This window comes from Hemiscyllium ocellatum, chromosome 36 (assembly GCF_020745735.1).
Source record: "Hemiscyllium ocellatum isolate sHemOce1 chromosome 36, sHemOce1.pat.X.cur, whole genome shotgun sequence".
Lineage (NCBI taxonomy): Eukaryota > Metazoa > Chordata > Chondrichthyes > Orectolobiformes > Hemiscylliidae > Hemiscyllium > Hemiscyllium ocellatum.
In genome coordinates, this window is record NC_083436.1 from 43,456,318 (window position 1) to 43,470,728 (window position 14,411).

At 45.5% G+C, this 14,411-nt stretch overlaps 1 protein-coding gene across 1 annotated transcript in view; it reads right to left on the minus strand.

Annotated features, from left to right (window-relative positions):
* The window catches only part of arhgef38 (Rho guanine nucleotide exchange factor (GEF) 38), a 99,506-nt gene that overhangs the window by 16,441 nt on the left and 68,654 nt on the right, over positions 1-14,411 (minus strand). The window contains exons 9-11 of the mRNA XM_060851623.1: positions 13,042-13,164; positions 7,190-7,528; positions 4,455-4,607 (exon numbers count right to left, since the gene is read on the minus strand). Coding sequence (XP_060707606.1) covers positions 4,455-4,607; positions 7,190-7,528; positions 13,042-13,164 — 615 coding nt within the window. The remainder of the gene's footprint in view (positions 1-4,454; positions 4,608-7,189; positions 7,529-13,041; positions 13,165-14,411) is intronic.

The window sequence follows — 14,411 nt, forward strand, 5'->3', positions numbered from 1 at the left end:
TCTCCAGCATCTGCAGACCTCACTTTTTACTGGCCTATATGTGCCACAAGCAAATCCTGGGGATTACTGCTGACCAGAAACTGACTTGGACAATCATTTAAATACAGTGGTTACAAAAGCAGGTCAGAAACTATGAATACTGCAAGGAGCAACTCAGCTCCTGACTCCCTGAATCCTGTCCACCTGATGAAGCTAAGCCTGGATGGGTTCAGCTCCAACAACACTCAAGACCTTGACAACCATGACAAAGCAGTCCACTTGATTGGCAACACATCCACAAGCATCTACGCTCTCTCCCACCAGTGTACAGTACAGTAGCAGCAGTGTGTACCACCCAGAGGATGCACTGCTGAAATTCACCAAGGTTCCCAGTCTCGGCAACTGTTTGTGTGGAGTTTATAATTCTCCCAGTGTCTGCATGGGTGTCCTCTGGGTGCTCCAATTTCCTCCCATAATCCAAACATGTGCAGGTTGGATGAATTGGCCAAATTAAATTGCCCATAGTGTTCAGGAAGTTGTAGGTTAGGTGCATTAATCAGGGGTAAATATAGAGTAATAGGGTAGGTGAATGAGTCTAGATGGGTTACTCTTTGGAGGGCTGGTGTGGACTTGGACTGAAGGGATTCTATTTTATTGTATTTCTTCAATCACAAATACATGGGAACACCGCCATTTGTAAATTCCCCTCTGAGCCACACATCACCCTGACTTGGAAATATATTGCCATTCTTTCAATGTTGCTGGGTCAAAATCCTGGAACTCTATTCCTAAATGACATTGTGGGTAAACCTACGGAACATGCACTGCTGTTGTTCAAGAAAACAGCTCACCACAATCACCTCAAGGACAATTAGAGATACGTGGTGAATGCTGACCCTGCCAGTAAAGCCCACGTCCTGTGAATTAATGAAAACCAATTGTAGCCAAGCTCTAATTACCCTTGAACTGAGTAGCTTGACAAGGCCATTCCAGGGGGCAGTTTAGAGTCAACCACATGATGTTGTTCTAGAGTCACATGTTAAGGTGCTCATGAACCAGATGAGGTTTTACAACAATCACTTATCAGTTTAATGGTCAACATCACAGCAAGTAACTTTCAATTGCATAAGTCTATCCTCTGGATTATTAATCTCGCCAACTGACCACTGCACCAACCATTTCCCTTAAATTGAGACAGTATTCATCTGACTGGCAAAGAGCACCTAATTCTAAATAATTCTACCCTTTTATGTGTCAGACGAAGGGCGAAGACAGTTGCAGGAGTGGATCTGACGCCACTTGTAATGAAATTGCTCAGTCTCTAGACTCGCCAATGAAGGCAGTCAGGTGGACGAGGTACCATAGTCTTTGACATACATCTTCACAAGGAATCAACATTCAAGAAGGATGAGGAGAGGAGGATGAAAGAGATAAGTAGGAAAAGTAGCAGTGATGTAGATACAAGCAAACATGCAATTTAATAGGCTGAATCTTGTAGAGAAATTGAATTCCATAGTTTGGTATCTGTAGTACTATAGAATCCCTACAGTGTGGAAACAGGCGTTCAGGCCGAACAAGTCCACACTGACCCTCTGAAGGGTAACCCACCCAGACCCATTCCCCTACCCTATTACTCTACATTTACCCTGACTAATGCACCTAACCTACACATCCCTGAACATTATGGGCAATTTAGCTTGGCCAATTCACATAACCTGAATATCTTTGGATTGTGGGAGGAAACTGGGGCACCCGGAGGAAACCAGCGCAGACATGGGCAGAATGTACAAACTCCACACAGACAGTCGCCTGTGTAATAGCAGACCATATAATAACAAGGCCTGGTGTTTGGGGCTTGGGTATTATGTAAATTGGGCAGAGACTGCTCATTGATAGATGGAGTGGGTAAGCACTGGGAATGCACTGCTGACATGGAATGAACATTTGGAATAATTAACAAACTGATGCAATGTGGATAACAGGAACAGGAGGAGGTTAATCGAGGTTGTGCATCTTAATTAGATCATAGCGCAACTGTATCTTAACTTCCTGGACTGGCCTGGTCCCATAACCCTCACTGAACAAAAACCCATCAATTTCGGTCTGAAAATTTAAAAAGGCCTCAACTGTTTTGGAGGGCCGAGTTCCTGAATTTTCAGAAGATGCAGCATATTTTTCTTACGATCTGATGTAAAGAATTAGATCAGAAAAACAAATGTCAAAGTTGAAGAAAAGGGGAAAAGGGACACATGCTCAGAGAACCAAGAGACCCGGTGTTTACAATAATGAAGTGTTGACTTCGAAATGAAACAGAAAGAACTGCAAATGCTGTAAATCAGAAACAAAGACAGAATTTGCTGGAAAAGCTCAGCAGGTCTGGCAGCATCTGTGGAGTGAAATCAAAGTTAATGTTCCGGTTCCAGTGACCCTTCAGAACTTCAGACCCCTCAGACGAAGGGTTACTCAATCTGAAACGTTAAGTCTGATTTCTCTCCTCAGATGCTGCCAGACGTGCTGAGCTTTTCCAGCAATTTCTCTCTTTGTTCTTGAAATGTTGTCCTTTGTTTGAACTAAGGTCATTGAGAAAGTCCCATTAGCGGGGGACTGAATTTAAGAGCTGGGAGGTTATGCTGCAGCTCTATAGAGCCCTGGTTAGACCACATTGGGAATATTGTGTTCAGTTCTGGTCACCTCATTATAGGAAGGATATGGAAGCTTTAGAGAGAGTGCAGGGGAGATTTACCAGGATGCTGCCTGGACTGGAGGGCATGTCTTATGAAGAAAGGTTGAGAGAGCTAGGGCTTTTATCATTGGAGCGAAGAAGGATGAGAGGTGACTTGATAGAGGTAGACAAGATGATGAGGCATAGATAGAGTGGATAGCTAGAAAATTTTTTCCCACAGTGGAAATAGTTATCATGAGGGGGCATAATTTTAAGGTGATTGGAGGAAGGTTTAGGGGAGATGTCAGAGGTTGGTTCTTTACACAGAGAGTGGGGGTGAGGGAATGTACTGCCAGCAGTGGTAGTAGTAGAGTCAGGTACATTTGGGTTATTAAAGCGCCTCTTGGATAGGCACATGACTGATAGTAAAAGGTAGGGTATGTTGGAGAACGTGAGGACTGCAGATCAGACTCAAAAAGGATGGCTGGAAAAGTACAGCCGCTCCAAGGAGCAGGAGAGTCGACATTTCCAGCAGAAGCTCTTCATTAGGAATGATGGGGGGGTGGTTGTGCTGAGAGATAAATAGGAGGGGTGTGGGGCTGGGGGTGGAAGGTAGCTTGGAAGGCGATAAGTGGATGCAGGTGGGTAGTGATGGTGATAGGTCGGAGCAGAGGTTTGGGAAGGAAGATGGACAGATAGTAGAAGTTCAAGAGGGTGGTGCCGAATTGGAGGGTTGGATCTGGAATAGATTGGGGAGGGGAGAGGTAGGTTAGCTTGATCTTAGAGTAGCATTAAAGGTCAGCACAACATCGAGGGCTGAAGGACTTGGACTGTTCTATGTTCTATTAAAACAAACTGACTGGATACAGGAAGACCTTAATAACAGGAGCTTCCATGTCTGCAGTGCATTTAACAATCAAAAACTTCCCAATGTGAAACTTTGTACCATGAAGCAATATCTGGCATCCAACACATAACCAGAGATGAGTGCAGGTGACCTGAAGTTTGGTTTAAAAAGGTAGATTTTAAGGTATTATCCTATGGGGGATGAAAGAGTAAGGTTGAGAGGATTTGGGAGGGAATTCCAGAGCCTAGATCCCCAGAAGCTGAGCTACTATTTCAGGTGGCCAACAATAAACTGGGGTGGAGGAGGGAGGTTCAGTTCGTTGGGTGGTCTGTTTGCGATGCAGCGTGGGTTCAGTTCCCATCACCGGCTGGGGTTACCCTGAAGGACTCTCCTTCTCAACCTCTCGCCTCACTCTGAGGCACAGTGACCCTCAGCTTAAACCACGACCAGTCATCTCTCTAATGAGGTAGGACTGCGGCAACTTTTAATGTGTTCAGAAGAGAAACTACTCGAGTACAAATATAACAGGTATTAGATTACATTAGATTAGATTACTTACAGTGTGGAAACAGGCCCTTCGGCCCAACAAGTCCACACCGACCCGCCGAAGCGCCACCCACCCATACCCCTACATTTACCCCTTACTTAACACTACGGGCAATTTAGCATGGCCAATTCACCTGACCCGCACATCTTTGTGACTGTGGGAGGAAACCGGAGCACCCGGAGGAAACCCACGCAGACACGGGGAGAACGTGCAAACTCCACACAGTCAGTCGCCTGAGGCGGGAATTGAACCCAGGTCCCTGGCGCTGTGAGGCAGCAGTGCTAACCACTGTGCCACCGTGCTGCCCAAAATTGTCAATGCTACACTACTGAGAAACAGATGTAGCAGCTGGCAAGAAGGGCAGTTCTTTTACACTCATAAAACATGCATCTTAATGAGAAAGGACAGTGCTGACTAACCACGGAGGCAGATGATCTTTTCTTTGACCGTTCTTCTAAGCTGGTCCTCCTTTCGATCACTTTCTGAGATCCAAACTCTTTACCAAATGACAAACTGTGAATTTCTTCAATAGCTTGCTTTTTCCTGTCTTGAACCCTGTCTGAAGGAGAAACCTAAAGTATAAAAACAAACCAGGTTATGACCCATTAGTAGTTATCCAATTGTACAGACTGCTGGAGGCCATTTGGCCCATCATGTATCTTTGAATGAGTGAGCCATGCTACCCCTCCTCTTTGTCTTGGCATAGCCTTATCATTCATTTCCGTTTCAAGTACTGATCCAATTCCCATTGGAAAGTTATTACCGAGTCTGTTTCCACCACCCTTTCTGAGAGTGAATTTTTTAAAAAATAAAGTAGGATCCCTATAGTTTGAAAACAGGCCATTTGGCCCAACACTGACCCTCTGAAAATTATCCTACCCAGACACATCCCCCTACCCTATCATTAATGCACCTAACCTAGACATCTCTGAACGCTATAGGAAATTTAGCATGGCCAATCCACCTAACTCACACAGCTTTGGACTGTGGGAGGAAACCCAAACAGACACAGGAAGAATGTGCAAACTCCACACAGACAGTCGGCCCAGGGTAGAATCGAACCTGGGACCCTGGAACTATGAGGCAACAGTGCTGACCACAGAGTCACCAGGCCACCCTAATTTCAGGAGATAACTCCCTGAGTTTAAAAAAAATCAAAGGCTTCTCATTTCCTCCTTGGTATCTTTGCAAATTCTACATCCTCCAGCGAAAGTAAACTCAACTATCTAGAATGTTGAAAGAACCTGAACTCCTGAACAGATATACAATCACAGATTAACAACAGGAACAACACAGGCTAAAAGGTTTAAAGGCTTCCTTGTTCTTTCCATTTCTTTATATTTTTACAGACATTGGAAGCAGTGGTGACATCTGGCTTACTAACTCATTTCATTGTTGAGGAAGAGTGGAAATCAGTGATTGTAAATTGACAGCAAAATCTTAACAGGGGGAAAATACTAAGGGGTTTAAAAAGCTCCCCTGGTCCAGTCCTGGACAGCCAGGCAGGTTCCAGGCAAACAAAGCAGAGACAAGACAAACAAAAGTTTATTTTTTTTCCCTGAGAGGGTAGTTGTAATCTGGGCCATGCTGCCTGAAAGGGTGATGCAAGCAGGTTCAGTTAAAAAGTTTCAAAAGGGAACTGGATAAATACTAGAAACATCAAAAAATAAATTGTGGGGCTGTAGGCAAAGGACAGAGGCAAGTGGTTAGTTTTTCAAAGAGTCAACACAAGATGAAAGGCCTATTCCTGAACAGCTTTTCCATTTTACTCTCCAACTCGACACCGCCCTCTTGGCCTGTGCTATGTGTCCACCTTTCCTCCCACCTATCAGCTCCACCCTCCCCACTGACCTATCACAATTACCCACTACCTGCATCCACCTATCACCTTCCGACCTACCTTAATCCCAGCTCAACTCCTCCCCCCCCCCGCTGATTTAGTTCTCAGCACCCTTCCTCTCTGACATTCCTGATGAAGGGTTTATGCCCGAAATGTTGACTCTCCTGTTCCTCGGATGCTGCCTGACCTGCTGTGCTTTTCCAGCGCCACACTTTTCAATTCTTCCTGAATTATATGATTCAACATCCTCAGCCCCCACCAACGCCACAGTGAACCAAACCGCAAATTGGAGGAACAACACCTCATCTTCCGCCTGGGAAGCCTACAGACCGAAGGACTCAACACTGAATTCTCCAAATCTAAATAACCTCCCTCCCCATCCCTCAACTCCCTTCTCAGCCCCTCCTCATCCCTTCAACTGCTCACAGCCACCTACTGGATTCATTCCTCCCATTGACCAATGGGAGGTAGAGGTCGTTCCCTCTACCTGTCTTCATCTATCTGCCCTTCACCATCCTGCTCCCGCCACCCCCTATATCTGCAGCTCCCCCCTACACCCACCCCCAGCCCTGAAGAAGGGTTACACCTGAAATGTCAACTTCTCTACCTCTTGACGCTGCCTGACTTGCTGTGTTCTTCCAGCCTCCTGCCTGTCTATTTTGGATTCCAGCATCTGCAGTATTTTTAGTCTCTGATTTGGCGACAATGGCATTTGAACCATGATTGTGTAAGCTGAAATACAAAGTGGAACTGCTGAGGGAATGCTCGCACTGCCCCCTGGTGTAAGCATGGTGTGCAGTAGAGGCTGCTTGGCCCAGGAACAGTCAATGATGTTTACATTTTAATGTACCGCAGAGGATAATGGATTTATATTGTCAGAAACTATGACGTAGGCACTGCACACAAACAATCCAAATTTCATCTATTACTCATCCGTACTTAAAATATCTCTCCTTTTAAAGATGGCAATAACTTCTGCTCCACACCATGAGTATAGATAGCACAATGTTATAATCAGTAGCCTGTGTGGAGAAGTGTTATCTACCATTGCCTCTTAAATAGCCTAGCCCTAAGTTTACGTCTTCTCATTCTAGACTCTGTTCCACCCTCCCCCGTCAAAGGATATACCTTATCTACCTCATCAAATCCTTTTACCAGCTTCAAAATCTCAATGAGACAATCCTTTAATCTTCAATACTTCTAAATCAATCCATCTGAGCAGAGTACCAGAGAATTTCAACAGTACACGTTAATGAAATGGTTTCAAGGTAAATTCGGTGAACTGAAGCCCCTCACCCACAGGTTCAAACCCACCAGGATGGTCTTTACAGGCGGCGAGGCCTGTAGCGCTGAGCTCATGAGGTCCCTGAAGACAGCCATGAAGCAGAAGATGCAGTTAATTAGTATTTTCTTTGCCGCCTTGTTAAACTTCTGAAGTTCCTCCACCAACTGGCCATTCAATGCTTCATAATCCTTCTTTGCCTCGTTCAGTTCCTCTGCCTCCCTCTTGTCTCTCACGCTTTCAGACTGCTTGAGGCAGCTGACATAATCGAGCAATTTGTCATAACGCTTCTGTATGAGCTTCTGAGGAGTCGAAAACAGGGTGTGTAATGTGGCAAGTGGCGTCACAACGAGCCTTTCCAAACGATCTTTCTGAAATGAAGAGTTAGGAGTAGGATGTTATGGTTGGGGTTAGAGATAGACCCAAGCAGATTTTCTGCCTAACATTGAATCCCAGTCTGGCAGCATCTCACTTGTACAAGGTTCATCCTTGTGCTCAAACACATCCATGGCTCACTCATCCCCCCATCTCTATAACCTCCTCCTGCCCCACAAATTGGAGGAACAACACCTCATCTTCCGCCTGGGAAGCCTACAGACCGAAGGACTCAACACTGAATTCTCCAAATCTAAATAACCTCCTTCCCCATCCCTCGACTCCCTTCTCAGCCCCTCCTCATCCCTTCAACTGCTCACAGCCACCTACTGGATTCATTCCTCCTATTGACCAATGGGAGGTAGAGGTCGTTCCCTCTACCTGTCTTCACCTATCTGCCCTTCACCATCCTGCTCCCGCCACCCCCGATATCTGCAGCTCCCCCCTACACCCACCCCCAGCCCTGAAGAAGGGTTACACCTGAAATGTCAACTTCAAGTTCTCTGCACACCTCCAATTCTGCCCCCTTTCATTTCCCAAATTTTCATTGTTCCATCATTGGGTGACGGTGATGTTATAGTGGTATTATTGCAAGACTGTCCAGAGACCCAGATAATGTTCCCAGATTGTACAATTTGAATTCAATAAAATGGAATTAAGTGTCTATTGAAACTATTATCGATTGTCAGAAAAAAATCCTCAAGTCACTAATGCCCGTTAGGGAAGGGAACTGCCGTCCTGACCTGGGCAATTAGGGACAGACGATAACTGCTGGCCGAGATAGCAAGACAAAAATCAGCATTTGTGCTTCAGCTGCCCGGGCCCTAAAGTTTGGAATTCTGGCAAAACTGCTCCATTTCTCAATCTCTCTCTTACCATTCTGTAAAACCCACCTCTTTGACCCAATATTTCCTCATTTGTCCCACAGTCAAACTTTGTCACCAATGCTCCTATGAGACATTTTACTTCACAAGAGGGAGTCACCCAGCCAGATAAGGCCCACCATTAAAAATATTACATCACTGTGGAATCCTTGAGGGAACAAGAGGAAGATAATTCCTTCCCACTTGCTCCATGTGGGATCTCTGGGGTCTGCCTGGGACAAGATGAGTGGGACAGCTTATCAAAGTGTCTGTCCTCTGTTTTGAATTTTCAAAATGTCATTCATTGGATTTAGACATAGTTGGGTAGGCCAGCATTTACTGCATAATTTCCAACTGCCCTGAGGAAGATGTCCACTTGTACTGTGTTGGTAAAGTGACGGTGCAGTTAGGGAAGAGGCACCAGGGTCTTAACCCATTACAACGGAGATAATTCGGAGTCTGGGTGGGGTGCAACTTGAAGGGGAACTGGCAGGTGGTGGGTGTTAATTGTATATTCGTTGTGTTTTAATTGAATGCAGCTGGTGAACATTAGCTTGGGATTTACTTGAGCTTCTATAAATAGATGTAAAAAAAAAACTTGGGTTTGGATGTGCACAATGTTCACCGTTAAGGATGAAGACAAGCTTCTCTGAAAGGTGGCTTCCTCAAATTAGACAGCGTTAATTCTGGGAGTTGGAGAAACTCAGCAGGTCAGGCAGTATCAGGGGAACAGGAAAGGGCACAGTGGGTCAGGCAGTATCAGGGGGAGCAGGAAAGGGCACAGTGGGTCAGGCAGTATCAGGGGGAGCAGGAAAGAGCACAGTGGGTCAGGCAGTATCGGGGGGAGCGGGCACAGTGGGTCAGGCTGTATCAGGGGGAATGGGAAAGGGCACAGTGGGTCAGGCTGTATCAGGGGGAATGGGAAAGGGCACAGTGGGTCAGACAGTATCAGGGGGAGCTGGAAAGGGCACAGTGGGTCAGGCAGTATCAGGGAGAATGGGAAAGGGTACAGTGGGTCAGGCAGTATCAGGGAGAATGGGAAAGGGTACAGTGGGTCAGGCAGTATCAGGGAGAATGGGAAAGGGCACAGTGGGTCAGGCAGTATCAGGGGGAGCAGGAAAGGGCACAGTGGGTCAGGCAGTATCCGGCGGAACTGTTTAATGTGGGAGCTGGTGGACCCATTGTGATTCGGAGTGAGCCCATCTGGAGCAGGTGTTAGTTGTTTGAGGAAGCAGGTGTCTGAGCTTCAAATACTGTGACACATCAGGGAGGGGGAGAGTTACCTGGACATTGCGTTTCGGGAGGCAGACACACCCTTTAGATTAACGAATTTAGATCAAATTCAGTCAGTGGTCAGGGACTGGAGAATGCGACCACGAGGGAACCAGGTAATACTGAGGAACCTTATCCCTGGAGCTTGTCGAACAGGTTTGAGCTTCTCACTCTGTCGATGGGAGCAGGATGGGGGGGCTATGGGAAAGCTGAACTGACCATAGCACCATGGTACGAGGGGTTGTTCAAGAGGGGGGAGAAAACTGCAATGTAATTGTAATCAGGATAGGATAGTCAGAGAATAGAAACGGTTCTCAGTGGCCAGGATTGACAGTCCCAAAGGCTATGTTGCCTGCCTGGTGCCCAGGTTGAGGATATCTCATCTGGGCTGCAGAGGAGCTTGGAGTGGGAGGGGAAAGATCCAGTTGTCGTGATCCACGGATGCACCAGCAGTGTAGGTAGAAAGAGGAAAGTAGTTCCGCTGAGGGAATATTAGCGGCTAAACTTAAAAAAACAGAACCAGAAAGGTAGCAACCTCCAAGTTACTCCCTGAGCCACAAGCAGATTAACATAAGATTAAAGATGTAAATGTGTGGCTCAAAGATTGACGTCAAAGAAACAGGTTTGAATTCATGGGGTATTGGCCCCAGTACTGGGGAAGGAGGGAGCTGTTCAGATGGGACAGGCTCCAGTTAATCAGACTGGGACCAGAAACTTGGCGAATCACATAACTAGGCCTGTGGATAAGGTTTCAAAAGATATAGTAAGGGCAAGGGTTCTGTTCCATGGAAGGTTAATGGGGGAGGAGTCAACAGAGTTAAAATTTTGAGAACAAGTAATAGGAGAGGGCAAGGGTCAAGAATCTAACTTCATGCACAGCAGATAATGGGACAATGAGAAGGGAGGCAGTCAATGCAGGACTGAGGGTGCTGCACTTAAATGAATGTGGAATCCAAAACAAGGGTCAATGTGCTTGTAGCGTAGACTGAAATTGGCAGGTTGTGGGTATTGCAGAGATGTGACAGCAAGGGGATCACAGCAAGGAACTAAATATCCAAGAATACATGTCCTCTCAAAAGGATGGGCAGATAGAGGGGGAGGGTGGGGTTGCCTCGTTAGTAAGAAATGAAATTAGTGATTGCAAGAAATCATAGAGTCAGGAGTCATAGAATCTGTGTGAGTAGAGTCGAGGAACTGCAAAGGGAAAAAGACCCCAATGAGAGTTATGTACAGGCCTCCTAGCAGTAGTCAGGACGTAGGACAGACCAAACATCAGGAGATAGAAAAGGCATGTAAGAAAGGTACTATTACAATACTCATGGGGGAATTCAATGTGCAGTTGGACTGGAAAATCAGATCGGTAGTGGATTTCAAGAAAAGGAATCTGTGGTGCTTGTAATGTGGTTTTTTTTTGGAGCAGCTTGCGGTTGGGCCCACAAGGGAACAGGTACTTCTGGATTTGGTGATGTGTAATGAGGCAGACTGGATTAGGGAGCTGAAGGCGAAGGAACCCCTGAGGGGCAGTGACGATAACATGAAGAATTCACCGTGCTGTTTGACAGGGAGAAGCTGGAATCCGATGGAACGGTATTACAATTGAGTAAAGGGAACTACAAAGACATGAGGGAGGAGCTGGCCAGAGTTAATTGGAAGGGAGCCTAACAGGGAAGATGGGAGAGCAGCGATGGCAGGAGTTTCTGGGGGTAATTTGAGGCACAGCGGAAGTTCATCCCAACAAAGACGAAACGTACTAATGGAAGGAAGAGGCAACCATGGCTGACAAGGGAAGTCAGGGAGAACATAAAAACATAAGAGAAAGTATACAATGTGGGGAAGATTAGGAGGAAGCAGAGGATTGGGAAGCCTTTAAAAACCAGCAGAGGATAACTGAACGAGCATGAGAACTGGGGAGGAAGATGAAATATCAGAGGAAGCTAGCTAGTTTCAAAAAAGAAGATTGAGGTAGAGTTTTTTACAACTCTGAAAAGTAAGAGGGAGGTAACAGTGGACATTGTTAGAAAATGAACCTGAAGAAGCAGAAACAATGATCAAAGAAATGGCAGAGGAAGTGAGCTGATATTTTGCATCACTTTTCACACATCAGCCATGATTGAATGGCAAAGCAAACTCAATGGGCTGAATGGCCTCATATGGTCTCTATATCTTACCATCTTATAACCTTCAACTCCACTTTCCTGCCTTTTCTCTATAAACCTCAATTTCTTCACTGATTAAAAATCTATCAATCTCAGTCTTGAATATACTGAATGACCCAGCCCTGACAGCCCTCTGAGGTGAAGAATTCCACAGACTCACTCCTCTCTGAGAGGAAAATAAACTCCCCCCTATCTCTATCTTAAATGTCTAACCCCTTGTCCTGCGATGATGCTCTCTGGTCCTTGGACTCTCCCACATGGGGAAACAACCTCTCCACATTGACCCTGACAAGTTTCCTAAGAATCTCATTTATTTCAATAAGGTCACTCCTCATGCCTTCTAAACCCCATGGGTTGCAGGACCAATCTACTTCAACTTTCCTCATGAACCGGGGGGGGGGGGGGGGGGGGAGGCCATTCAGCCCCTTGCCCTGGCATTGAATCAGTTCTAACTGAAGGAGGAAGCTCAATGACCAGCAGTAGCTCTATGCTGTGTCTAATCTGGTTATGATTGATGCTGAAGTGATTGAGAGTGTTCTGATCCTCCATTTTAACATAATCACTAAGATAATCATGCATTAAAAACAGTAGCCCACAGTAATCTGGCACAAAACCAATGACTAAAATGGTCAAAGGCAGGTCACACTCTCACAGGGTTTCTAGGTGCCAGGGCCTAGCTCTCGTGGTCTAATCGCAATATCCTCTACTTCCAACCAATCTGTGCACTTCAACAGTTCTCTCCAGAATCACTCATTTAACATTAAGTCAAAATACTTTAGGAAAATGAAGAAAAAGTGAACAATATTATATAATTCCTTGGATTTTTTTTGTTGATTAGATTAGATTCCTTACAGTGTGGAAACAGGCCCTTCAGTCCAAACCGACCCTCCAAAGAGTAACCCACCCAGATCCATTACCCTACATTTACCCCTGAGTAATGTACAATTCACCTGACCTGCACATTTTTGGATATGTGAGGAAACCCACACAGACACGGGGAGAACGTGTAAACTCCACACAGTTGCCCAAGGCTGGAATTGAATCCAGGACCCTGGTGCTGTGAGGCAGCAGTGCTAACTACTGAGCCACCTGTGCTGCACCTTTACTCCCAGCATTGTTCAGGAGATTAACATTTAATTCCCAGTGACTTCACAAACACTCCAAGAGGTCTGGCAGCTGAAACATGAAGAAAATTCTCAGATCAGATCCGATACTTACAAAACTTTCAAAGGAATGTTGGTAGGTCTTCAATTCCTGAAGAGAGTCACCGTTGTTGTGGTTGCAATCCTGAACAATTCTCTGAAGGCTGTGCACATTCTGGACAGCTAGTAACATGCCTTCCTGAGCAAGAAAAGATTCAACAATAATTCTCAAATATCAGGACAGAAAACACAAATAATGATGGTGAACAAGGAGAAAGGTTAGACTGAAATCTTGTCAGACAGAGGAGCAGAACTTTATAAAGGTGGACATCCCTGGAAGAGATGTGGCACATGAAAATTAAACAAAGAACTGCAGATGCTGGATATATGAAAAATAAAAACAAATTCTTGGAAAAACTCAGCAGGTCTGGCAGTATCTATGGGAAGAAAGCAGAATTAGCATTTTGAGTTGTCTGACTCCTCATCAAAACCTATTTTATGGTACAACAATAATCATTCTTTGGTTCAAAAGAATTTTAACAAAATAAGGTTCAAGAATGAAAGGTGGGCTAGGCTGTGAGCAGCTCATGTTAAAAATTTTAGGGTGACTGTATCACAGATACTAGGCCCTGAGTTTTGGGATTTGTCAGATTTGTGGAACTGATCACCAGCAGTTTGTGATTACAGTCAGGTAATGTCACCAATCCTCATTTCTATTCAGAATCTAAGGGTCAATACTTGTTTGGTCAACTGGTCATAGAGTCACAGAGATGTACAACACCAAAACAGACCTTTTGGTCAAACCATCCATGCCGACCAGACATCCCAACCCAATCTAGTCCCACCTGCCAGCACCCGGCCCATGTCCCTCCAAACCCTTCCTATTCATATACCCATCCAAATGTCTCTTAAATCTTGCAACTATACGAGCCTCCACCACATCCTCTGGCAGCTCATTCCACACACGTATCACCCTCTGCATGAAAAAATTGCCCCTTTCCCCTCTTTTCCCTCTCACCCTAAACCTATGCCATCTAGTTCTGGGCTCCCCTACCCAAAGGAAGACCCTATCCTATCCATGCCCCTCATGATTTTATAAGCCTCTATAAGGTCACCCCTCAGCCTCTGACGCTCCAGGGAAAACAGCCCCAGCCTGTTCAGCCTCTCCCTGTAGCTCAAACCCTCCAACCCTGGCAACATCCTTGTAAATCTTTTCTGAACCCTTTCAAGTTTCACAACATCCTTCCGATAGCTGCAATGAGTTAGTTTGATTTAATAACTAAGAGTAAGTTTATCAGCAACCAGAAATGACACATTAGGATCTCGAGCTGAACACAGGGTTCTTGTGATGCAGTGGCAGGAGGCCTGTGTTCAAGACCACCTACTCCAGAGGTGTGTCATAACACCCCTGAATAGAGTGATTACAATGTAGAGCTGAACTTCTGC